We start from the raw sequence: 27,261 nt of genomic DNA, 5'->3' as shown, positions 1-27,261 counted from the left end.
CTCGCGAGAACGGCGCGCCCGGCGAATCCGGTCACGTGTGCGTGCGCGCGGGGCGGGCGGGGCTGCGCTTCCCGGCGGCGGCGAGGATGCGGGTGAAGGTGCTGAGCCGGAACCCCGACGACTATGTCCGCGAGACCAAGCTGGACCTGCAGCGCGGTGAGTGCGGCGGGGCGACCGGAGCGGGGCTCGGCCCGGCCCGCCCTCGTCTGCCGCCCGCCCGGGAGGGCCCAGGGCAGCGGCGGCGGAGACAGGGAAGGCACTCGGGTGCCTGCCGGCCCTGCCCCGCTGCTGAGCTGCCAGCGGGGGAGGGTGTCCGCCAGCTGCGAGCCGCGGAGCCCCGGGCGGGCTATGCCTGCTCTCCCTCTCGCCGCCGGGCTCGGCCGGTCGGTAACCGGCACTGTGCGCATGCGCTCGCCCGCTCCTCGTGCGGCGGCGGGGGTCGCGGGGCTGCGGCCTCCCCGCCGGGCTCTGCCCCCACTGCCCGCGCGGGCGGAGAGCGCGGGCTGCTCGGGGTGCTCGGGGTGTCAGAGCGTGGTCTGGAGACGCCGCTGGAGCTGGAGCGCGGGGCTGGCTCGCTGGTCACCGGCCTGGACCTCCCAGGCTGCTCTCAGTGTTACTCACGATACCCTTGGCACTCTATCGCATTTACTGCTGGTTGTTTCCCGCTACATCTTATCCTGCTTCCCGCATATCCCTTATTAAAACTGGCAAAAATCCTGTACGTTTTACACGTTGTTTTTACAAGTAGTAACTGCAGCCTGGTAGCTGTGATGATGACTGTCCCTGCTCTGTTCTCATCCTCATCTCGCACAGTCCTGCAGTTTCACCTCTGTAATGTGATAGAAATTAGGTTTAGTTTCTACCTAGTGTGAGAAATATTTTGTAAAGTGGCCACCTGTCATCAGAAAGAGTGGGAATAAAACTCTGTGTGTCTTGGATACACAAAGTCAAACTACTTTAAGCAGGACAGTGCACCTATAGTATTTGAAACTGCATATACTTCATTATTTGATTGGGGGTGGGTGGCTATGATCTATGAAGGAGTATTCTCTAGTTATTTAATTGTAGTAACACACTTAGAACGTGGAAAAATATTGAAGTTACCCACTGCAACAGTAGCTGAATATATTGTAATTTTCTGAATGTGTTTTGTGTATGAGAGGTAAAATCAAATTCTGTGGTGTCTTACAGAGTGATATCTAACTCAATTTCATCAGAGATTTGAGAGATTTTAATAGGCATCAAATAATCGTTGAAAATCAGCAGATGGAACTAAGTATCTGTTCTTAATGAGTGATCTGATGGCAGTTACTTTTCTGACTTTTCAACCTTTTTGCATGAAAGAGACAAAAAACAGAAGCGCAATGTCAATAACCACTATCTGTCAGTTTATTGTAAGGTACAGCTGTGCAGGTGAGTGCAGAGAGACCCTTCCCTGGAGTTTGTTGGGTGTAAACGCTCCTCTCCGGGAAACCAGATAGTGCTTGCAGAGGACTGCGATAATGAAACTAATGAGTCTTATTTCTGAGTGAGGGCTGGCTTGCAACTGACTAAACATGAGGAGTGTGAGGTTGCCTCTCTCTGCATGTCCGTTTAACTGTGTTCTTTCTGTGTATATTAGAGTTCAGTGGTAGGAAGCTGGTATTGTGTGTTTTTTTTATGTGTGGATTTTGTGTGTATGTGTGTGTTTTGCTTTGTGGTGGTCGGCTCTTTTTTTAAAGTAATAGTTGCAAGGTATCTGCGACTTCCAGTTTATTATATACATTAATATCTTTGTTGGTTTAGCACTGTACCCTTGAAAAGGACATCAAATAATTTCAGAGTTATTTCAGACTGTTAACTTTGAGTTTGTTAAATGAGCATACTAATGAACGAATTTCAAAACAGTAGGAATGGCAAAAATGTTGGTGTTGCAGAAAATTCTCCCATAGCAGGAAAATCAGATAAAAGCTTCTGAATTCAGTGTACCTTGACCTATACTACATACAATGGGTTTCTAATGTCTGTGTTATTCTTACTGCAGTTCCAAGAAACTATGACCCTGTATTACATCCATTTGAGGTCCCAAGAGAGTACGTAAGAGCTATGAATGCAACAAAGCTAGAACGTCTGTTTGCAAAACCCTTTCTTAGCTCTCTTGATGGCCACAGAGATGGAGTTAATTGCATGGCCAAACATCCAAAGAGTTTGTCTACAGTGCTGTCTGGAGCTTGTGATGGAGAGGTAAGCTGCGGTTACAGATCACCTTTCTTCCTTCTTTTTTCTTCCTGTATGTGGCCTTTTTTTAATGCCCCCTGCTTATCTCTCTGTGTCTTTGTTCACCTATGACATCTCTTGGAAGGTGCAACATACCCATTTTGGAGTAGTGTTTCTCAAACTGCAGTCAGTAGCTTCTCAGTGCGCATAAGAGTTTCAAAGGTGGCAGGTTTCGGTTGTGAGCAGAGGGTGTGATATTCTATTCCTCAGGATGGAGCAGTGAATGTTAATATTTACAGTCCATAATGATTGCTTTTTGCTGCCCATGTAACCTCCGTTTCCTTTGAAGAAGTTAAACTGCTGCAGATTAAGAAGACTACATAAAGTCAGATGAGCTAGGGGAAAGAGGCACACAACAAAAAACTTTGTGGAATAATTTAGCTTATTGCCTAGAAAATGCTAACCCTGTATCAGTTTGATTATTTTATTTAAATATGGTAAGTAGCAAGCAAGGACACTTTTACTGGAGTTAGTTGCAGAAAAAAAAAATCATGTCTTTTCTGCCTTCTCTGTCCTCTTTTACCCATATATTGTTCATTTGGTAGTACTTCTGTATTTTAAAGGTGACTTGTGGGTAGCTGTTTGCTTTCTGCTTTTTACAGAAGGTATGTGTGTCATGCAGTAGTGTAAAGGAGAGTAACCTTTTCAGAGAGGAGGTGAATAAATTTAAATGAGACATTGACCAGATTTCTTATCCGCTGGTAGAGTGAGTAAAGTCCTGGATACTATCAGTATAAACAAATCTAAAAACCTCTGTGGTTTTTTTTTTTGGTTTTTTGTTTTTTTTGTTTTTTTTTTTTCTTTTAATGGGCCCAAATGCTTTGACATCAAAACCTCTGAGAGTTGGATATCTCTACAGAATATAATGCAGCAACTGGACTGAAAACATTGTGTTGGTTCCAAAGGTTATTTCTGTGTGCTTTTTTTTTTTTCTTTAGAGAGATATTTTTTGCTAAGATGCTAAGATTATTGCTGCTACTGTCTTTTAGCAAGAATTCTATTTCAAAAATAAGGGAATGCAAAAATATGGTAGGTATACAGTTTGGGTGGGAGGAAAGGGTTAGAAGGGAAGAGCAGCACTTCAAAATTTTTTTTTTTCAAGAAGGGAATAATTAAGTAGTTTTAACATTATAAAATCTGACCAGTGTTCAAGCCAGCTATGCCATTTTGTTACAATGTCTGTGATGTCTTTACTTGAATTATGAACGGCAGTTTTGGGCTATAGAAAACTTAACAACAGAATACTTTTCTGTTTTTAACAGGTTAAAATTTGGAACTTGGCCAAACGACAGTGTATTCGTACTATACAAGCCCATGAAGGCTTTGTTCGAGGCATGTGTGCTCGTTTCTGTGGTACATCATTCTTTACTGTAAGTATAATGTGTCTCTTTAATACAGTGCAGCCATACAGTGTACAGTTTGCCATCTGTTTTTCAGTGAGCAACTTACCCTCTGGCATACAATATTTAAATATTGAATGAACACATATATTCAACTTGTCAGTGAACCTGACAATCCTGTTTCTGATGAAAATTATTTTGGTACTGTGATATGGATGTTATTCAAGACTATGGAAGGGATAAATAGCAGAAAATTGCTAATGGATGCTCATGTAAATAGAACTTGAGTAAACTAATTTTCATTAAAGAAGTAGATAGATCATGTTAGTTGAAGAAGTAAGTAGATTGTGTCCATTGAAAGACAAACAAACGCTTAGAAAAGTAACTGTTTTTATAACCTGTGATTAAAGATAAGATGATTAATTTGAAATGGTTCTGGTTCAATAAGGTTATGTTGAAACTCTGTTAACTTATTTCAACCACAACTGATGCAGTTGTGTGTAAACCATCTAGAAAAGGTATGTCTTCATGTTTCATTCTAAGAAGATACAATAAAAACAATGGGTTTTGAAGAGTAGAGTGTCCTGAGGTTTTGCTTCTTGTAAGCTCAGCGTTGAAGAGCTATTTTCAATACTATATGTTTTTCTATTCTGAAATATGTACCAGGTCACGAGGATAGCAGTTAGGATGTAGAGGAAGCCATAGCAAAAAATTCTAAGTAACTCCAGATTAGAATCCCCTGTTGACAATACCTCTGCCTGAAAATTGAGAGAGGGAAAGAAGAAACAGAAATAGTGCTATCAGGAGAGGAAGTTAAACTTTTATAGCGTACTCGTTTTTTTGTTGTTGTTGTTTTGTTTTGTTTTGTTTTTCCAATTTGCCTGATGCAGATCACTGCACAGGCAGGCAAAAGTTTGTGCTGCCATAGTGCAAGAGGCAGCATGGGTTTAGGAACAGGTGACAGGGGCACCTGGAGGTGGAAAGTGCCTTTTAACTGTTTACATGCTCATCAAAATGACTTTGAGAAAATAATTTGCAGTTTAAGGTGCTATTTGATTAAAAATCACAAAATGTAGCCTAAAAACATAGTCATCATTCCAACTCACCTTTTTCGTATTCAGTCCTGGAAGTACCTCTTTTGAAAACTGGAAAAGATTCATGGATTGAGAAAAAGACAGTTGAATAGGTGAAGGAAAGGTGGGGAGCACTAACAGTGACAGATGGGAAATCAGTCACCTCCTTTCACAAGCAGACAGATCCCCAGAGAGTCTCTGAGCAGCAGCCACTTGACAAGCCAGCTCTCTTGCCGCCTTCTTCTGCTACTCCCGTTTTTATTGCTGTGCACAATGTTACATGGTATGGAATACTCCTTTGGCCAGTTCAGGTCGTCTGTTGTACCTGCGTCCCCTCCCAATCTGTTGCCCACACCTGGCCTGCTCGCTGATGGGGAGGCAGGAGTGATGATTGACAGAGTCGGGGGGAAATGCCTTGACACCGTGCAAGTGCTGTTCAGCAACAGCCAAGACATTGGTGGTGTTTTACCTGCAAATCCAAACCACAGCACCATATGGGCTGCCGTGAAGAGTGTTAGCTCCATTCCAGTTAGATGATGCACATGTACCTTCGCAGTTTATAGTGAAATAGTATGACAAGGAGAAACCATCTTCAGCTTGGAGGTATAAAAGGAAGCAGTGAATAGGCAAGAGAGGGAACTTACGTGTATGTCGTAGATCATTCTCTTATGCAAGGCTGCCTGTGCTTCATTGCAAAGCATATCTAGTAAAATAAACCGAACATATTCTTGTGAAACTGTACAAGCTTTCTCCAATATTTCCAGGTTGGTGACGATAAAACTGTGAAGCAGTGGAAGATGGAGAGCCCAGAATATGGAGAAGAAGAAGAACCTATTCATACAATTCTTGGAAAGGTAGTAAATCCATGTTTTGATTTTTCCCATGTTTCTTCTTTTGAATTATGTCTGAAGCAATTCTTGTGTAGCTTTTGGAGGAGAGAGAAATAGTTTGATATTGCCTGTTATCACAATGGGATGTAAGGTAATGGCATCCAATTTTATACTGGCACTTTTGAAGTATCTTCTAAGTATTTATTGTATTTATTCTACATACAACCAGAAAGGAATATCTCAAGTGTCATCAGAGACTGCTTAAATCTGCTTCTACTAATCATCACTTTCTTGAGAGCTGGTCAGATCTTTCTGTAGTCTCTTTCTCTTTAGATGTGTGTTGTCAGTGCTTAGTCTGCATTAAATAACTATTTTCATGCCAATGCCTTGCAGCCATTCAATATAAAATTTTTACTTTGTCTTTCTTTTTGGCAAAAGGCTAAAAATATGTACTTCAGCACTTTCAATTTATGATAAGCTTATTTTGTTTATATTTTCTTTATATTAAATGCTTTTTGTAAATAGATAGTTTGAAACTCTTTAATTATTGTAATGTCTGTGGAATCTGTTCAGGTCCTCATTGAAAATTTGTAGTTTTACCCTTGAAATTCCCGTTTGCTTTGAAGTCAGCTAGGACTTTGTAAATGGGCTTCTAATGCTGACCCCATTGTAAATTAACAAGAAATGCATGCAAGCACATTGAGTATACAGAAAGCTGGTCTATTGTGTAAGGGTGCATCTGATGATAAGACTTAGTTTCTGGTAGCAGTGGTGACTTGGTTTTCAGTTGTATAAGTGAATAAAAATATGGCAGATGTGGTATGCAATGATTTGTTGATTTTATTTTTTTTTTTAGTAATAATATACTTGCATATTTATATATAAAATTGATTTTGTAAATGTTTTTACTTTTTTTTGTGTTGGTTGTTTTGTGGTGTGGTGTTTTGTTTTGTTGTTTAAGACAGTGTATACAGGAATTGATCACCACTGGAAGGAAGCTGTTTTTGCCACCTGTGGCCATCAAGTGGACATTTGGGATGAGCAAAGAACGAGTCCCATGTGTTCCCTCACATGGGGTTTTGACAGCATAAACAGTGTAAAGTTTAATCCCATTGAGGTAATGTTTCTGTTATGTATTGGAAATCAATATTCTTTTTGATCAGTATAAGATCTAAACTCTTTTAACAAAATATTTAATGTCTTTTTGCAAATTTATATTTTGATATATTTTAACATAATATTTAGGAGTGTGTATACATGTGGCTGTATTGCTTTGGAATGTAGTTCCATATATTTTCATATTTTTATCTTTTGTTTCTGTTTGTGGGGGCGAGGAGAAAGAAAAATAGGGTGGTCTCTGTTCCACCCACAGCAATATGTACCTCAGCTATATGGTTTAGCAGTTACGTGGCTGTGGAGCTCTCATCTGTTTCAGTTCTGTGCTCCATGTGACAAAGACTTGTCCCCTTCTTCGTGGCAAACAATCGCTTTTGATCAGCAGTTCCCATGTGCCTCGTGGCTGGGCTGTGTTTGTAGATGAATTGTTTATAAGGAATTGCTTGTTATTTGTGAAGTAGAGAGGACTGGGTGGATTCTAACTCTTACAGGGAAAGCTATTTAAAATGTTTTTGCTGAATGATTAACTGCACAGAAAGAATAATGGATGTGTTACCTTGACCGAAAAACTAGCTATTTGTCTACCAGCTTTGTGAAATAGCTGGGTATCTAATATAAACTGTTGATCCCGTGCTCTAGAAGTGTTTGGAAGACCACACATGCCAATTTTCTTTCTTTCTTTTTTTTTTTTTTTTTTATTCCCCCCAGACATACCTTTTGGGCAGCTGTGCTTCTGACAGGAATATTGTGTTATATGATATGAGAAAATCAACTCCATTAAAAAAGGTAATCATTTTTTCTTTTAACAGAAGCTTATGACACTAGTAATTGTACTGAATATGTAAATAGTCTGTAACTGTTGATGACAATAGAGAAAAGGAAGCTCTGAGCTGTGAGTTCACTGAGGTTTCTGTTGTCTAATTTTGAGCCTTTTAACTGAATTTTGAATTGATGTTGGGATTTTAAACTATGCAGAGTTAGAAAGGCTCTTTTCTGCATTCAAATGGGCTGTCATGCTCACTGTGTTGTAATTCTTGATAAAGTGCCTGACCTGACAGTAATTTCACAATAAGAACTTTATGTTCCTGTATTGGATTCTGTCTGGGCATGTGTGAATTTTTTTCTTTGCTTCCTTCTGCCAAGCAGGAGGATATAAAGTAACTTCTAAGGCATTTCGTTTTCACCATTGGACAGCCCTTGCTCTGTATTTGAAAAAGTGTTTTACTTTTGCGTGATGATAGGACCCTTCCTTGTGCACCTAATGTAAACCTTTGTGGTGGAATCAAAATTGTATTTATATGTGGTATTTACGAATGACATTAAGTTTCTTGTTTATCTTAAGGGAATGTATTTATTTAAAACAAGAAGCCAGTAATTCATACACACTTATTAACCTTGACCAATTTCAGTAGTTTTGAGCCCCAGAACTATCTTAACAATTTTCATCTTGAAATACAATATTTTGGTTTGTGAATACACACTCTGTATCCTTCTTGTATGTTATGTACTGTCTGCAATAACAGTCATCTGATACACACTAGAACACTATAGTGGTATTTAAATTAGTTATAAAATAGGAATGTTGTTGGCATAGCAGTATTTCTTTCTGTCCCTGTGCTCCAACCATTTTTAATGAAGTCTCATTTGGGCCACTGAGACAGGGCTTATAAAAAACTGCTGTCAGCGATGCCAGCCAGAGACCTGAAGGTTGAAATGAACACAGTCAGTGCTGTAGATCTCTAGTTAAAAGGGTGTAGTTTGAGCTTTTGTGAAGTAAGTTCAAGCCTAACAGAATTTTACATATGTACATATACTGAATATAAAAAAGTATACATACATGCATGCATATGTACCTCTGTGTTCATTATTGTAAGAGTTATAATTGTACAACTATATTTGTTATATTTATGTGAATTTATGGTGTTTGGTATAGTAGGCTGAGAACAAAAATGAGTTTGGAGTACCATAGCATTCAACATCCAAATGTCAAAATTTTCAATTAGGATAATGCCTGGCCTAGAACATTGTGGAAAATCCTGTTTAGAGTTGTTTAGGTTGTTAATAAGTTGCTCTGTAATTGTACATCTGCTTTGTGTCAGGCATACTGTATGGGATTTATTTTTAAATACAGTAGTTGAAAGCTCCTCTGAGAGTCAGCAGAAGGCAGAGCAGTTTTGTGGTCCGGGATGTCAGGACCCTCTTTGCTGCCTCCGCTTCTCCCACCGCTCTCCCCGAAAGTGGGGGCATCCGACATACAGCTGCTGAATGCTTCTTGGCTTGTCTGCTGTGAGCAAAGCACAAGGGTCTTGTTAGGCTGTCGTCAGCTGCCTTCCTCCAGCTTCAAGGCAAACTGGCCTCTTGCAGCCATCTGCTTACTAGTATCAAGCAAATCTTGTGAACGTGTAGCAAATGATTCACGGCTAATACAGTGATAGTGGTGAGTAGATTATAACACAGTGACTTCTGAACATGTTGTTTGGTCTTTCAATAAGAAATGGCAGCTGTCCTGCAACATTCACAAACTGCCATTTCAGAGATAAAACAATAAAGGGGTAGTAATAACTGAGAGAACATTAAAATTTTATAATGGCTTTGCAAATGCTGGTTCACAGTGTCAGTTAATGACTACATCCTTTGAAATAACCATTCAGTTAGGCATGTGTATAGATTACTTAACTTAAAGCTCCTTTAATTATGATGAAGTTCTGGGTTTACACATTGACCACTAACATGTTTACATGTTAAATGACCACTTAGAAGAATGTGCTTCTGAGATGACCTACAGGACATAACTTAATTGGAGTGTAGCAGAAAGCAGTGGGCATATGATGGGGCAGAGGAAGTTCTTGAGCTCCCATTCTAATACTGCTAAGGAAACATTCTGTCATGTCACTATTCTTCTGCCATACTTCTGTGTCTAGAAAGTGCTTGTCTCCAGTGGCGTGGGAGGCTTTGAACTATAGCAAGTATTTTACTGTCTATAACAAGGTAGCAATGTGTAAATATTCTTCAGGTTATCTTGAACATGAGGACAAATACACTGTGTTGGAACCCCATGGAAGCTTTCATTTTTACTGCAGCAAATGAAGATTACAAGTAAGTGTGACCTTGCTTTTTAATAATCTTGATCGTGTTATGTTTTTAATCTCTGTCTTATTGATTTGTCATCATGCTAAAATATGTTTTTTAAAAAGCACTCTATGTCTAAATTTGAATCACTCAAGTAATAACCTAGAGAATTATAGGCTTACTGATCTGAAAAAAACAAAAAAAGCTTGGTAGTAGATTTCTTCTTTCTATGTATTTCAGTGCCTGGGGGGAAAAGCAGTGTAACTTAGAAAAAAATGCAGCTGAACCAGTGCAAATGTAACTTGCAATGAGACCTGGAAAATGAATACTGTTGCCTCAGACTGGACCAACAGGAGTGTTTATTTTCTTGCAGCCTCTTGTGAAGCTTATATATTGTACTGATCAGCTATTTTGATGAGAACATTTATTTTAAAAATATGTATATATATATATTTTGTGAAATGGTTCCAGAGGCTGCAATACTTATCCTCTCAATGTCTCAGTGTTTTACTTTTGAACAATGCTATTCATGTGGACAGCTAATCTGATATTGAAAAAGCTGTCTCTTCAAAACTAGGGCACTGTAAAATGTGCTCCATATCCTTTTGTCCAGCAAGTCGGTGATCTAACAATAGATTGCTGTTTTCTTCTAGAACACAGGAATTTTATCACTTATCTTAAGACTGTTTTTCCAAGGAAATGGAATCTGGCCCACGCCTTGAAAGTGGGTGTTGTATTTAATGTACTGCTTTTCACCTATTTTGGTTATAGTATGATAAGGCTACCAAGCTATGTTATCTATTTTTTTTCCCTTTGCTAAACTAAAAGCTGTAAGCTGTTAATCTCAGGGCAACTATCCTCTTGCAAACTAAGGCAGTCGGTATAAGCGCAATGCAAAACGCATATATCAACAATGCACGTGCAGCTGTTGGCTGATTATATGGACCAGAGGTTTTGAATATGATGCTACCATACTTGGGGAATTTAGAATTAAAAAGTAATAGTTGCCAGTAAACTATTGAATAAGAGCTATTGAATTAATTCCAGTTACGCATTCATCTGCAGCAAGGAGGGTGAGAAACTTGCTAAATTACAAGTTTTTAATATAGTAGTTCTACTAAATAGTATATCTTAAGCAGGTTTCATTCAGTGTTTTGTCTGTAAAGCACTTTTGCATATCGGCACTAGCACGTTAATGACCTAGTCAGTTGTTATGCCTTGCTGTGTATCAGTGGGCCTGTTGCTTCAGAACAAGTACAGGTAGATCTCACCTTAGCTTTGCAGTGCTTAAGAGTGAACCAGCTGTGGTCCAGCAGCTGTGTGTTTGTTTTTAATGTAATGCTTTTCTACAGATAGTGTGCTCTGCTGAACTGGTATCTCCATGTATTGAAGGACCAAGCTTTCCTTGGGCTCTTAACATTGTCTCGCCCAAAGACAATTAGGCAGTAGGAAAGGGGCCAACCATGTGTGAGCTTCCCAGCAGACTCTGAATTATTAGGTGTTCCCAACATGGGAGTATCTGAAAACCTCGCAGATTTGATAGGCTTGCTGTAATGATTCAGAGATGTTTGCCCTATTTCAGGTTATGTACTTGTATCTGAAGATGGAGTAAAGGAGGCCAGTGTGGTCATTGAAGAAATAGGTTTGGTTAGTGACCCATGAACAGATGAGGTAGGAAGTAGTGAAGACTGTCTGTTCTTTGACAGTGAGCAAGAAACCTAGGTCTGATCTAATAACCAAAGCCTCTGGATAATAAACTGTTTTCAAACCCTAAACAATATGTCATTCTTTCTTTTAATGTGTTATGAGCAGTTTTAAAAAGTTCCCTCTGCAATATGGATCTGTTCTTAAGTATGGTTTATGTGTGATTAAAGTAGCAGTTCAGCAAAAATTTGCTATTTACTTTGGAGTTTTAAAGATATTAAGCTGTTGTATTTATTTTAAAGCTTATATACTTTTGATATGCGCTATCTTGAATCACCTGTGATGGTGCATATGGATCATGTGTCTGCTGTTCTTGATGTGGATTATTCACCCACTGGGAAAGAATTTGTCTCTGCCAGCTTTGATAAGTCCATCCGCATTTTTCCAGTAGACAAAGGTCACAGCAGGTGAGTGATTTTACTCCTTTCTTGCTGTCATTCATTCCAGTGGTATCCCTCCCTAGTCCTCAAAATTCTTAATTCATTCATTAACATCTTCATTGAGGCATTTACTTTTGGTGAATATTGAAATCTTAATCTGTATATAACTTGAAATTGACAGGTCATGTAGTTGACAGATAATTCTGGAGTATGTATTAGAGTAGAACTTGTACTTAACTGCAGTATTCATGCAATTTTGGATTAATATTGCAGTGGGTTATTGTTCTTGGGTGTACTCACAGTATCACAGTATGTTTGGGATTGGAAGGGACCTCAAAAGATCATCTAGTCCAATCCCCCTGTTGGAGCAGGAACACCTAGGTGAGGTCGCACAGGAACATGTCCAGGCGGGTTTTGAATGTCTCCAGAGAAGGAGACTCCACAACTTCCCTGGGCAGCCTGTTCCAGTGTCTGTCACCCTCACTGAGAAGAAGTTTCTTCTCAAATTTAAGTGGAACCTCTTGTGTTCCAGCTTGATCACATTATCCCTTGTCCTATCATTGTTTGCCACCGAGAAGAGCCTGGCTCCATCCCCATGGCACTCACCCTTTATATATTTATAACATTAATAAGGTCCCCCCTTAGTCTCCTCTTCTCCAAACTAAAGAGACCCAGCTCCCTCAGCCTTTCCTCATAAGGGAGATGCTCCACTCCCTTAATCATCTTCGTTGCCCTACGCTGGACCCTCTCCAGCAGTTCCCTGTCCTTCTTGAACTGAGGGGCCCAGAACTGGACACAATATTCCAGATGTGGTCTCACCAGGGTGGAGTAGAGGGGAAGGAGAACCTCTCTCGATCTACTAACCACCCCCCTTCTAATCCACCCCAGGATGCCATTGGCCTTCCTGGCCACAAGGGCACAGTGCTGGCTCATGGTCATCCTGTTGTCCACCAGGACCCCCAGGTCCCTTTCCCCTACACTGCTCTCTAATATGTAATCTCCCAACCTATACTGGAACCTGGGGTTGTTCCTGCCCAGGTGCAGGACTCTACACTTGCCCTTGTTAAATTTCATTAGGTTATTCCCCGCCCTACTCTCCAGCCTGTCCAGGTCCCGCTGGATGGCAGCACAGCCCTCCGGCGTGTCAGCCACTCCTCCCAGCTTGGTGTCATCAGCAAACTTGCTGATAGTACACTCAATTCCCTTGTCCAAGTCGTTAATGAATATATTGAATAATATTGGCCCCAGCACTGACCCCTGAGGCACTCCACTAGATACTGGCCTCCAACTAGACTCTGCACCATTGACTACCACTCTCTGGCTTCTCTCCCTAAGCCAGTTTGCAACCCACCTCACTACTCTATTGTCTAGACCACACCTCCTCAACTTAGCTGTGAGGATGCTGTGGGAGACTGTGTCAAAGGCTTTACTGAAGTCAAGGTAGACCACATCCACCGCTCTGCCATCATCCATCCACCTTGTTACATTCTCATAAAAGGCTATGAGGTTGGTCAAGCATGACCTACCCTTGGTAAAGCCATGCTGACTGCCCCTAATAACCCTCTTATCCTTGATATGCCTTGAGATGGCACCAAGGACAAGCTGTTCCATTACTTTCCCAGGGACAGAGGTGAGGCTGACCGGTCTATAATTACCCGGGTCCTCCTTCTTGCCCTTTTTGAAGACTGGAGTGACATTTGCTTTCCTCCAATCCTCGGGCACCTCTCCTGTTTCCCAAGACTTGGCAAAGATGATGGAGAGCGGTCCAGCAATGACTTCAGCCAGCTCCCTCAGCACCCGCGGATGCATCCCATCTGGACCCATGGATTTATGAATGTCCAGACTATTTAATTGCTCCCTAACCCAGTCCTCATCGACTAAAGCAAACTCCTCCATTGACCTGGCTTCATCCAGGGTCTCAGGGGTACAGGGTACTCATTTGTATTTTACCAAGACAAATCCCATCTTATTTCCCTCTGTATGTATCATTAATGATTTTAGGTCACTTTGTACTGTTTCTGTTGCTGCTTAAGTTTACAGCGCCTTACAATATTGTGGCACTTGGTTTTCTAGGGACTGTTTTCGTCCTGTTTGGACGATTGCTAAAGGCGCTACATGAAAAGCATTGTATGTATTCTGGAGGATCAGTTTGGGACACTTATGTGATCTGTTTTGTTACGCTTACTACTTTTTGTTCATATTTGTCAACCACATTCTGATGCATGTGACAATGCTTTCAATGCGGTTCACTTTGAATTAGTTTTTCATGTAAGATTTCATAAGGCAGAGTATTAAATATTTTGCTGAAGTTCAGATTGGATCTACTGTGCCTCCATTATTATTTTTTTCAGTTTGATGAAAATGGAAGGAAGTTACCAGATCTGTCTGATACCACTTGTTCTTCATAAACCCACCTTCATTATTCTCTGCTGTCAATTCTTCCTCTTTTTTTTCTTTATTATTAACTTCATTTTACTTCTAGTTGCCTTCCTCTCTCCAACCTCAGCCCCCCAAGAATTTGCTACTAGGTCATGTTCTAAGTGGTTTTGGGGATAGAAATGTAGAAATATTGTTTGGGGGAATAGTATATTTTTATTGTTGATTGATGCAGCTATGTGTGCATTATTCAATGTAACTTTGTATGCTCCTGTACGCTATTAAAGATTCAGAGGGGTTGTTTACATTTTCCTTTATAACTAATCTACAGGCAGTTTTCATTTTCTTGCTGCCTTGCAATATTTTAAATGTAACTATGTATTGCAGTTCCTTTGTGGGTTTGTTTGGTTTTAGTGGGAGGTTTTTTGTTGTTTCATTGTTTTTTTGCTTTGTATATGGTGGTGGTTTTTTTTTTTTTTAATTCTTATGTTATTAGGCAGCTCTTGTGTTCTACAGGTCTTCCTTTCTATGGAATAGTAATGTTCACAATAGTGATGTGCTTTAACTTTGCATATCACCATTGAGGGGATGTTTGCAGACCCCTTAATGCAACAGTAAAAGGTTTCATTCCACATTATAGCAGATTGTTGCCAAGGCCCATGGAAGGAATTTTCTTCTGTCCCTCCTTTTTTCCCCTTCTGTGTGGGGGGCACAAGTCTAGTGAGGAGGAGCCTTACAAATGAAGAACTTAACTCATGCAAGCTGACTAGGGCATTCTTGAACATTTAAAATTCTTTGGAAGCTGGACTTTTTCAGAATTGCACAGTTGAAATCAATCCACTAGAATGGAGAAAAGTCTCCAAATGAAAGATCTGATCCCACCTGGAAAATTGAGAGAGCAGTTAAGAGTATCTGTAAAGAAGGATCCTGACAATATTCCAGTTTTGACTTTTGATCTTGCAGCAGTCTGAAACTCCTAACTGTCAATTATTTCTATTTTATTTTAAAATGACAATTGAAATAAGGGAACGGATTAGCCATAAGAAATAAGATTTATGAAGTTGATTAAATTTAATAAATTCTTGGTAAGCGGAACTGGATGTCTGTGTAAATTTTTTAAATGACAGATCCAGGTTATTTGGCCATGTTTTGTGTTTTTCCTTTCCCTGAGAATGGTATTTAATAACTTGTGATGACAGCAACAGGAGAGGTAAAGGCTGAAAATTCAGAGTAAGAAAAGGGAAGGTACTTAGTTCCCCAAAGGCGGGTGAAGAAAAGCTTTGTTATTGAGACAAATAGTAAAATTAAACATAGACACACTTATGAAAATGCATATGTGTATGCACACTATTAAACATAAGCATCAGTAAAAAGGTGATGTGAGTATTAATGTTTTCTGAAGGTATTCATGGTCGGTCTTCCACATGGTTGTTCTTGTAGAGCATTATCTGAGTGTGAATTACGAGAGGTGGTTAAGCTTATTTAAGGTGCTGTATTGATTACTTTTGCTTTTCTCATAACCCCTCCAGCTCAACCCCAGTCCAGTTTTTCCACAGCTCTTGAATATGTAGTGTTTCCATATTTTCTTTCCATTACTACTTGGATTTTACTTGCAAAAATAACTGGGTAGAAGAAAGAGAATGGTCCATAAGCTGCAGTGCATGACTAATATTCCAAAGGAGTGGGTATAAACAGAAAATAAGTAGGCCTTGCTTATTCTTCACCTTTAGAATGCTAATAAATAACTGAAATTACCAGAAAAATGTTCTTGGTTCTGTATTTTTATAGTAGAAATTAAATAATAACTTTATTATTAATATTGTTTTGCTTGTTTGATATGTTCTTATATGAAACTCTTAATGTAATTTTCATTGAATATTGGTTTAAATGTAACATGAAGAAACATTTTTCAACAGGTGCCAAGACTTGTTGAGCTAGAGTCTGATGAGAAATTAAACGTAGTTTGTGCTTTAATAGCCACACAGCTGTTCTGAATGCTTTTTTACTAACTGATATTTACTGTTGAGCTTGTTCGCAGGACTGGAGACTTTTCTTTGAGCTTTTAGGGTTTCAAAATTTTTCCTAGGGGTCTCTTAGGCAATGATAAGGAAGACAATTTTTGGGGAAAGGAGGGAAATCACAGTGAAGAGTAGCCAGTCCATTGCCATGACATAAGTGGACAGCTGGAGGTGTTTATTTACTGTTCTCTTTCTTGTTTGTAATGGTGCTGTCAGATTCTTTGGCACCAGTTCTTCTGCAGTCCCATTCTGTAATGCTTGATCAGTGTAACAGCATGTTAATGAAAATCATCTTGAGAACAGTACACATATCATATTGTATACCCATGGCATGTTTTGAAAAAATAGTTATTCTTCAACTATTTACTGTAATTTCTATGAAAACACATATTTAAAAAGCCATCCTATCCTAGGTGGTCCTTTATCAGTCTGATCATCATACTTTATTTAAATCTCTCTATGTATAGATTTAAGTGTTTAAAAAAAACCAACAAGTTAAAAATATGTTTTGTCCTGAACAGAATGTGTTCTGCTATTTGAAAGGTAATGTTGGTGGGAAAAGTGATGATAGATCATTTAAAAATGTTTCTCTTCTTCAGGGAGGTATATCATACAAAGCGAATGCAGCACGTCATCACTGTAAAATGGACTTCAGATAACAAATATATTCTCTGTGGCTCAGATGAGATGAATATTCGGCTGTGGAAAGCTAATGCTTCTGAAAAATTGGGAGTGGTAAGAGTTGCATTTTGCATTTTTTAAATTGTTATTACAACTGTTAGCCTGTTTAACTTCTAAAAATTTGTTTATAAAGGGAAAATGTAGAACTGTAGTTTGACATTTGTATTTAATTTGAACTGACATGCAGTATAACTCATTGCATTTACTGCAGCTTGTAATAATAAAATTACATGCCTTGTTATTGCTACACAAGGTGGGGTTTTTGGTCTTGTTTAATGTTAACAATAATCATCAGTTCTAACTAAACAAGATGGGAAGTTTTTTTACCTGCATGCTACAGGTGAGAATTCATCCCTTTGCACTAGAGAAAAAGCAGTAAATTGTGGTTTGCCATACATAAGTTATTCTTCTGAAGCTCAGGGCTAGTACTTTTAAAACATTCTGGCTGGCATGCAACTGGTTCATGTGCAGTTGTGCATATGATGTGCAATGATAAGCATATGTGTTGTGAAACAGAGCACTTGCCCTGGTGCATAACTGAGATTGTCATTAGCCTATGTAACTCTCAGATATCGGGTACGCAAACTACAGGCTGTTTCAAAAGATGGACCCAATTTGAAATCACTACATCTTTGAAATTGGGTCCATCTTTTTGGAACACCCTGTAGTGTGGTGTCTGCAGTGTAAGTCAGTTTGGTTGAAGTGTCCATAGGAGGAACAGACATCAGTCTAATTGCATACAAGTCTCGTCAGTTACACTTGTTCAAAGGTTTATGTATAGACAAAGCCAAAATGTTCTGCTACAGTTACCACTTGCATGTATTCCTCTGCACAGTTGTATTAAAGTACTGAATGACGTTAGAGAATTGATTTGACACTTTGTCCTCTGGGAGTAATCCCTTTATGTAGCTTTATATTGTTAGGTTGTTTTGGAGTTGCTTACTTTGCCTTTTCTGAGCCTATCAGCATAGCTGTCAAATAATGCTCAGGGGAGTTTCTACTTGATCTTGTGAAGAATGAGGGGAGAGGAAAGGGAAGCTGTAATTCATGGAAGAATATTGTACAGTTGAGGGGATGGATCTATTGGATAATTCTGTCTAGGGCTGCTTGTGGTTACCTGAAGCTCTCTCAAGTGATAGTATCTGCGTAGGAGTGGAGTGGAGCTGGGAGAGGTGACAGGTGAATAGGAGTGGCCGGAGTACTTAGGGTTATAGTGTGGAATGGGGTAATTCATGGACTGTTGTGCCTTGTGAAGCACTCGATACGGAGTAGCACAGCGAAAACAGCATCTGCCTCTCGAGCCATGGGTTGCCATAGGTATTTGAAAGTCCTGTTATTTTTCTCATCTTCGTTATAGAGCTATAGATTAAAATATATACACATATATCTTGGTAGCCTATACAGTATTTGTGGTTACAAACTATATTGAAGTTGAATTTCTGTAATGGAATAACTTTTTTTGTTGAGGATGCTATAGCATGGACCAGTTGAAGCAGGCCCAGAGGAGGTCACAAAAATTATCAGAGGGCTGGAACACTTCTGCAGTAAGGACAGGCTGAGAGAATCGGGGTTGTTCAGCCTGGTGAAGAGAAGGCTTTGGGGAGACCTTATTGCAACCTTTCAGTACTTAAAAGAGGCTTGTAGGAAAGATGGGGACAGACTTCTTAGCAGGGCCTGTTGCAATAGGACAAGGGGTAATGGTTTTAAACTAAGGGAAGTGAGACTCAGGCTGGACATGGGAGGAAATTTTTTACCATGAGGGTGGTGAAACACTGGCCCATGTTGCCCAGAGAGGTGGTAGATGCCCCATCCCTGGAGACATTCAAGGCCAGGCTGGACGGGGCTCTGAGCAACCTGATCTAGTTGCAGGTGTCCCTGCTCATTGCAGGGGCCTGGACTAGATGAGCTTTGAAGGCGCCTTCCAACCCAAACTATTCTATGATTCTATTATTTTTTTTTTCCTCTTCTGAACTGATTCTTGGGATTTTCCCACATAGTCCTCCAGTCAAACATTTAACTGTACTTGCTAATTCTAAGGACTGTGCAACTCATTATAGACTTTACTTTCTGATTTATCTTTTATGTTCAGTTTGCTTAGACAGTGCGGTATTGGGCAGAAATATTACCTCTTTTCCTGCTCTTGTGTCCACATGGTCATGGCAATGTCCTTTTCACCTGGTTTTACAGCATTAGCTGAAACATTTTTTATTCATACTTAGCACAGAAGGAGCATGCTGTTCTTATCTAAGATGTTCTGCAACAGAATTTTCTGGTATTTTTGACATAAAACTTAACTCTGTACCCTTTTTGTGAAGGACTAGTGGATAGAAAGAATGTCAAAAATACAATTTTCATATAGAATGACTCCTAATTTTTTCAGATGTGAACAGAAAATTCACATTATTGACTACTAGCTGGCATTGGCTCCTTTTCTTATGAAAGAGTAAGGATAATTGGCTCTGGGAAGTAATATGCAAACCCAACTACTCCTGCATTGTAGAAATATTACATACCAAAAGGACAACTTGGATATTTTTCAGTGTTCAAAATGTAGAGTGGTAAATGACATTCTGTTGTTTCATATAGTATTTGCATCAGTGAAAAGTGACCATGGGTGGGCCTAAAAAGGCACTACCAGTCATGACTATCAGGTATTGGTTGTGGTCTGTGCATTAATAGTCCTTGTGTTCCCTGACCGGACAGTGTATCCTATATTAAATTGCCCGTCTGTGTTTTTTTTTTTTTTCTGTTCATAATCTTGGAGGCTGCACATACCATTCAGTTCTGCTGTTGTGGGATTGTGCAAATAGAGCTTTTGTATGTACCTGTAAGAGTTTGTAAGGATTTCTGACAAAGCTCTCCAGCTGTCAGCTCCCAAGACACACAGGTCAAGTGGCATGTGTCTTTTTTTTTTTTTTCATTTGGTGTTTTGCCCCTTTTTTTTAAAAAAAAAAGCTATGAGAAATGAAAGTTATCCCGTAATTTAGAATACAAAACTTGTCATAGTGAATTATGTAGAAAAACTGCTTTCATTTCACATGGGTGATGCTAATGAACTTGTAAAAAAAAGTTATAATAAGAAGAGATCATGTTTCACCTCCCCATATCTTGTGTGGAAGTGTGTTCAAGCCTGATGCTGTTGAAATAGCAACACACAGAATTTGGATATCAAATTAGTAACCATCCAAAGCTGCTGTAGTTGTTAAGAATTTTTTTAGAAGCACTATGAAATTTTATTGTTCAGATGTTTAAGAGAGTAACTGTTGCTTGTGGAACTTAAGGGTGGTATCTTTATGTCTTACGACGTTCTTGGACATACCTTGGAAATGTTGCTTCACCTCAGGCAGCTGTGCCAATCCTTGTTCGATCCAACCTGGTAGTTCCTGTGATTCTTAACATTGCAATTGTTAATGGCTGTTTATCAGGTTCCGCTGTTTTTCTTTAGTACCTGCTCCTTTTTTAGAGGATTGGTGTTCTTATCTTCATAGGCATATGCTTGCTCGTTTTATAAATGTCCAGTTTTCCATAGTCTGTGGCTATTTTTTGACCATTTTGAATATTCAAAATTGAACACTCAGTAATTCTGTCGGAAGTGTCAGAATATGTCTTAAACGCTTAGTTGCTTGGTCTGCTGTTTTTCTTCGCTGAGAAGATTTGATTGAATGACTCATCCAAAGGTCACTGTATTTCTGATATAATTCTAACATCTTGTAATACATTGTATTTTAAGATGGATATTTTTGGGATGGGAGTGAATGGAAACCAGCATCCCGAAAGGGGAATGGTAATCAAACTTTTTTTTTTTCCTTTGGTGAGTACTTAGTCTTGGTTTTAGCTTTACTGGGTTGCAGTGAAGTTGTAGTGAGTACATAGTGCTTATGTTGCGAGTGATGAACATTTATCCGCTTGGAAGGTTACACTTTCTGAACCGTGGCTGCCGTAGCAGTCATCAGTTCTGGCATGCATGTTTCTATTGGTTTTTAATGTATTTGGCATCACACTCATTATTTAAAATCAGCGAAACATTAAAGAATAAGTCTCAGGAGGAGCCAGAGGCATGCTGTGTCTGCACTCCGCTGACAGTAAAGTCTGTATGGGTTTTACATAGGGGTGGCAAACCTCAAATCTCTGTTAGGGCTACCAGAGAAGTTGCATTAAAATAATTTGCAGTATTTAGTTTTTTAATAAAAGTTGATTAAATAGCAAATACTATCAAATAAGACTTAGAAGTTTTTATTTTTAAAGCAATAAACATCTAGCTTTGCATGTCCAGAAGCAGAAGACCCAATTAAACAAGAACTTCAAGATACTCGAGACTGTTGTACTTAAAATGTGATGTTATGTATGTTTGAGTCTTCTGTACCTCTGCTTTTGGAGAGGTTTGGCATTTCTGAAAAGGTAAATGATTTTTGGCTTTTGAGGAAGAGAGGAAAACAGAGCCTCATCTGAGTGAAAAGGCTGGAAATGCAGCAATAATAGAGTAAGTTTCAATTAATAAAATAGAATTAATCTAATTGATACAAAGAAATGGGTAGATTGAGGTTTTTTAATTGTAGTGAAAGCAATGAACCATCAGTAAAACTTCAGAAAGCTGTATTGATTTTTCAGTCTTTTGACACATCAGAAAATATCTGCACCTGCAGTTCTTATAGTGTAAATGCTAGGTAACATTTATTTCTGTGAGTAACAGCTCCAAATTTGGCTCTGTTACATTTCCAGAGTAGTTAAGAATTGGAACAGAGCACTGGACAATTGAAGAAGAAAACGTTCTGCTTAGGAATGATTTATGTTTCAGTAAAACTAGTGTGAGGAGTGTAGCAGTAGTGTAGCATAGGTTTGCTGCTTTCTTACAAGATGCAGAAGTAACAGCTTTAGAGTAAGGACTGAAAAAGATGGGAGAAAGTGCAATTACAGGTCTTGATTTTGATCTAGCAAAGTGCATTAGCAGGAGCGTATCAAAACTGTCTAATTGTATATCCTTTCGGTCTGCTGCTGGCACACTATTTTGTGACATATGGCTGATAAGCAGTACCAGATATTGTATGACATGGCAATCTTTTCATAGTGATTTTGTATTTTTGATTCAATGCACATGTAACTTCATCCCTTTAGCTATGATTTTGTGCTCTTAACATCCACGTTACCTTTTCTGTTGTTTTTGATCTAAGGAAACAATGAGTAATAAACTTTATGACAATAAATTTTAAAAGGTGTTTTCAGCAGAGCAATGGAAAAAATTAAATTAAGACAAGCTATGGTGTAGAAAATTGCTGGAATATGTTTGGATTCTAAAAATACATTGCATCTGTGCTCTGTCTGCCCTGCTGTTTAAGGGCAACCTGGACAGGATAGATAAACAGCTATTTCATATTCTCATGCTGAATTACAGGAGTCTAATAGTGTGGAGTTTTAAAGACTGCACAGTACATAGCCTTTAAAAGGACAATTTTTTGTTAAAGGTGGTTTTAGCTCTTCAGTCAGAGCTCTGGAAAAATGCTTACTTTCCTTCTGCTCAGATGGGAAAAATAACCAACCTCTCTCATCTGGAGGGAAGAAAGGCATAGGCAGTTTACTCGAGTTCAAATTTTCCTGTTGCTGACAACTTGGTTGCATTTTTTAGGGTTCTTTTTCCCCCTTTTTACTCTAGATATTTGCTGTGAAGTATCGCTGCGGTAATGGCACAACTCAGCTGTCTTTCTGCCACATAATTTCTGTTTCCCTCATAGAGAAAAGAAGTGGCACGTTTACTTTTGGAATGTATGAAAAATGGTCATACTTCATCTTTGAGCATCTTCCACTCATGCTGTCATATAAATCCTAATCTATTATATTGTGGAGTGTTCTGGTCCCTACAAACGAAATCTCTAATCCTGTTGTGTTTACAGCATCTTCTCCAGCTCGAAGCAGGATGGGAAGCAACACTGTTCTATTCAGCTGCTTGGGCTGACCTCTGGAAAATGACTTGCAAGAGCGACTGGAATTCCATGCATTCTTGCAGTCTGCTTTCTTAGCTGTCTGCGCCTTTTGTAACTAGACAGAAACTTGTCATTACTGCAGAATTTTCTTTTACCATCATGTAGATAAGAACGTGCTTAGCCCAGCCTGGTATATGGGGCATTGGCATTCAGTAGCTGGCCTTTCTATATACCTCTTTATATATAAAAATGGAACCACTAACCACTGCTTAATCTGTATTAATTTTTTAAATAAGATATCCTGGATGTATCTTTAATTTACAGATTCACCTCTTGTCTGTAGGATCATCCAGGCTATTCTAAATCAGCAGCAATTTGCTCTTCTTAAATTAAAGGAAAATCGTTGCATTTAATTAAAATAAAAGCTCTTTAATTTGGATTTTGTTGGCAGTTTTCTGCAGAGTGGGAACACCTGGGATTTACTGAGAGTGAACAGGCTATTCAGGCTGGCTCACCAGGAGGAATTTCAGTAAAGGGCAGGGGGATGTTAGTTTTAGTGGGTTAAGATTGTTAAAATTTACTCCTTTGCAATTTGAGAGATCATGATAAATGTAAGTAAAGCAGAAGGATGTGGTTTTCCCGATAAGGGTATGTGGAGAAACAGAGGCTGAGAGTATTTTGTGTTTGTGATGCCTGAATAAGAATTTTCTGAACAATGAGCAACTCTGCATCTGCTATCTTTTTTCTTTATTGTCCCAAAGGAGAAATGCCTTTGCCACATGTGTTATTAATACTTGCTTTCAGACCATTAATGGTATTTTTGGACCAATATTATCTGAGTAGGATATTTATTTTTTCAGAATTTATGAAATATTCTAAAAGAAGTCACTTTTAAAAGTGATTTCCAGAGTGCAGAACAGCCAGTTGCTGATTTCAAAGGGGGGGGAAAAGCATGTTGCATAATAATGTAGGTGGAACTTCCAAATTTCTGTGTGTGTAATAAAGTTGTTGCTTTCGTTATTGCTTTTTTTTTTGGTTAGTGTCTGAAACTCAGGTTTGTTCAGTGAGTCAGTTGCAAAGCTGAGTATATAGAACTGAACTATTGTTTTGCTTTTAATACTTGAGGTGCAGGTAGCAGCGGATGAAACAGATGTGGGAGAGCAAAAGACTTGTGCCACTGCATGTTCGAGAATATGAAGGGCTTTTAAATGTCTCATGAGTTAGTGTGTTTTGGGCGGGAAGGTAGGAGGAAGACGACAGGATTATCCTCTGTTAATATTTAATATTAAATATTTAATATTAGCAGATTTTCTGTTTGTATGAAAGCTCACTAGACTGAAATTCAGCTGAAATTCCCAAAGATCTAAGCAAATCCAAAGTACATAGAAACAGAAATTCTTTGTGAAGCAGTGCATGCTTTAAACAAAAACACAGCACACAGGGTTTTTTTCCCTTTGATAAAAAGCATTAGGACCAAAGGAAATATGCCTAGATAAAAATATATATATATCCTCTATAGGTTAGCTGTTAGGAAAAGACATTTCTTAGTTTCAGTGTTGTTAATGATGGCTCAGACATAATTTTAAAAAATAGCGTCTTTTGTGGTAATACTAGCTCACCTCTATTTCATCCGTGTTTGATACAAAGATATTGTTAGGTGTATGATGAAAGTTGGAACTCCCTGTGTACCGTATAGTCAAGCTGATACTTGAAGCCCAGTGTACTTAATGGATAATGGATCAAGGCACTGGGTAAGATTTAGGCCACCTAAAGAGCTGTCCGTAAAGCTGTTCATAAAGACAGTTCATTTATAGCATTTGTACTTACACTGGCTAGTGATTAAAGTGCCTGCAAATCTTTGTATCACAACAGAAGTTGATCATCATCAGGGGTTAGGAAAGCAGGCAGACTCTGATCAAAGAGGTTTTACTGTCAGCTATTTCTATAGCACATTAAAATCTGATTTTCAGGGGGTAGTCAGTTATTTCACTGAGCTTTGAAAATGTGATAATGTTTTGTGTTTGAGCATTGGGGTATTGTTGAAATTGTAGGTTTTTAATACTTACCTGCCCTAATTCTGAAGTTTCTGTGATTACAGCCATTTGTTGAATGAAGCCATTTGAATGAAAAGTTATTTTTTGTTTTTGTAGAGAAATTTTGCGACAGTTAAATCCCTGTTCTTTTACAACATGCTTGCCTGTGTTGTTTTGCCTCTAGCTCGCACCACGAGAGAAGGCAGCTATGAATTACAATCAGAAGCTGAAGGAGAAGTTCCAGTATCACCCAAAGATCAGACGCATAGCTCAACACCGGCACTTGCCTAAGAGCATATTTAGCCAGATCAAGGAGCAGCGCATCATGAGAGAAGCTCGTCGGCGAAAGTATGTCTTCCTCTTCTGGCTTTATTTTCTCTTGATCTGAATAAAATGCATCACTGCCGTGCTGTAGCAGCGATGTGTGGGACTGACAGAGCTACGGGGTGTGGGAGGAACAAGTAGAAGCTACTTTTAACATCTGAATAAGTGATCATGAACTACTGGATTGATTAGCCTTTGATTATAAGGAAAATGCAGATAAGTGCCAGTATCAATGAGGACTGGCTGCTTCCCAAAACTTCACTGAAGAAATGGGACCAAATACTATGTTGGAAGGAGCCACAGTGCTCTGTTAAACATGACATGATGCAACATTGCAATGGAAACAAAATGGCCTGGTTTGGGTGTGAGGAGGTTGTGGTTTTTGTTGGAGTGGTGTTGGGTTGTTTTTGTTTTATTAAGTGCCAGGCTCCATGATGAGTGTTTACAGTCACCTGGATCATTGCCATATTGGCATTTCTAGGAGCAGGCGGAATACTTTGTAGCCATTAAATTAACAGTACAATGAAATAGTAGTGGGTTTTAGTCATCTTTCTGAGCTGAAAGACACTACAAACTTGAGCAGCAGATATTATTGGCAAGAAAACAAAGCAAGCTGAGATCCCAAGAAAAGGCTCAATTTCAAACTTCTGAATTAGCCTATTTTAAAGTTATTTTTCAGAGGGACAGTCCTTCTCAAAGGAGGAAGTACATGGCTTTTGATTAATAAAAGCAGAGCAATTCTTAAATATATGTATATTTTATTTGAATTGTAGCATACATCCATTAGTAGCTTAAGGAGGAAGCTAGTGTTTGTTAAAATGGTGGTCTGACTACTTAACTTCATTCTTCTGTTTTTGACTTCTAGGGAACTGAATCGTCGTAAGCACAGCAAACCAGGATCTGTGCCATTTGTGTCAGAAAAGAAGAAACATATTGTGGCAGTAGTGAAATAACTGTTTGCATCTGTGCAAAATGTCACAATGAAAGAAAATGTCACTACTAGAATGAATCCACAGTACCTAATTTGATGGACATTGGTAAGATGGTGTATGGCTCCAGAAACATGGCCTTTCTTCCAAGTATACACGTGCTCTGATGTCTCAAGTCATTGTCTGCTTTGGGTAGTTCTGAGAATTGGCCCTGTAATCTTTTATTGCTATTTGTGTGTCTGACGTTACTGGCCCGACGCTGTATATTGCAGTGGAGTTTGACCCTTCTCATATAAGCAGATAACTTGGTAGTTGGTAGAGGATATCTGTAGTTCCAATCCTGCTCTGTGGTACTCATACTAAAAAAGAACCCTGAACTTTATTCAAATTTGTCAGAGGCAAAAAACCCCTTTGTTCCAAAACTAATCAAGTAAACAAGTGACCTTAAGGCAATGAAATAAATCTTGATTATTCCAACTGACAAATATACTGCGTTTTACTTATTACAGTACATTCTTTTATTGAAAAGGAATTCAACAGGAATGTCAGACAACTGTAAACATATTTATAGTTTTGCTCTGTCTTCTTAACAGTTGTTATATGACTTGACAAAACTTGAGACTGTTGCTAATATTGTGACGTAGTTGAATAAATATATTTTCTCTTTAGCTTATTTAAAACTTCTAAAATCTGGATGAAAGATGGGAAATCATATAAAAGCCAGAAACTTCTTTAGATGAAATTTATTATAAACCTTCTATTTTAAGTTTATATAAAAAAATAAAAGCTTCAAGATTTCACAAGATATATGTAGTCTGAAGTTCTTTTACTGTTTGTCTGGGAAATGTTCCTCTTCTGTTCCAGTGGGACAGACTCAGCTGTTTACTGAAGATGCTAAGGTGATCAGAAAACTATGTTGGAATTCAACTAGGCCTCCTGCGGTGAAGGCTTCTCTTGCAGAAATATGATATATTTAACAACTCTAAGTGTTGCTTAACATCTTCCATACAAAAGGATTTTTGTAAGCTTTTGCACTGCAATGCAGTCTGTAACTACACCTGCACCTAGTTTATGCACAAAAAAGAAAATGAGTTCAATTAAAATAAACTTTATAGTTTAACTTTTTAATCTGGAAATTGAGCACCTTGAGCACGTGCCTTCATATAGCATCCTGTATCTACTGGAACTAACATTCGTGTGCATTTCTAGTTCTTGCT

General features: G+C 38.8%; 1 protein-coding gene across 1 annotated transcript; it reads left to right on the top strand.

The window, feature by feature from the left end:
- The first annotated feature begins 2 nt into the window (after positions 1-2).
- DCAF13 (DDB1 and CUL4 associated factor 13) lies at positions 3-26,849 on the top strand. Its single transcript, XM_082045367.1, has 11 exons — positions 3-156; positions 2,024-2,223; positions 3,519-3,626; positions 5,434-5,523; positions 6,461-6,616; positions 7,324-7,401; positions 9,629-9,711; positions 11,631-11,795; positions 16,762-16,897; positions 24,976-25,139; positions 25,981-26,849. The coding sequence occupies exons 1-11, from the start codon at positions 87-89 to the stop codon at positions 26,066-26,068; spliced, it is 1,338 nt and encodes a 445-aa protein (XP_081901493.1). The 5' UTR covers positions 3-86; the 3' UTR covers positions 26,069-26,849.
- The last annotated feature ends 412 nt before the right edge of the window (positions 26,850-27,261 follow it).

The sequence above is a fragment of the Streptopelia decaocto genome (assembly GCF_964273445.1).
Source record: "Streptopelia decaocto genome assembly, chromosome: 2".
NCBI classification, from domain to species: domain Eukaryota; kingdom Metazoa; phylum Chordata; class Aves; order Columbiformes; family Columbidae; genus Streptopelia; species Streptopelia decaocto.
Note: the sequence above shows the minus strand (reverse complement) of the source record. Positions and strands in the feature narration are given on the sequence as shown.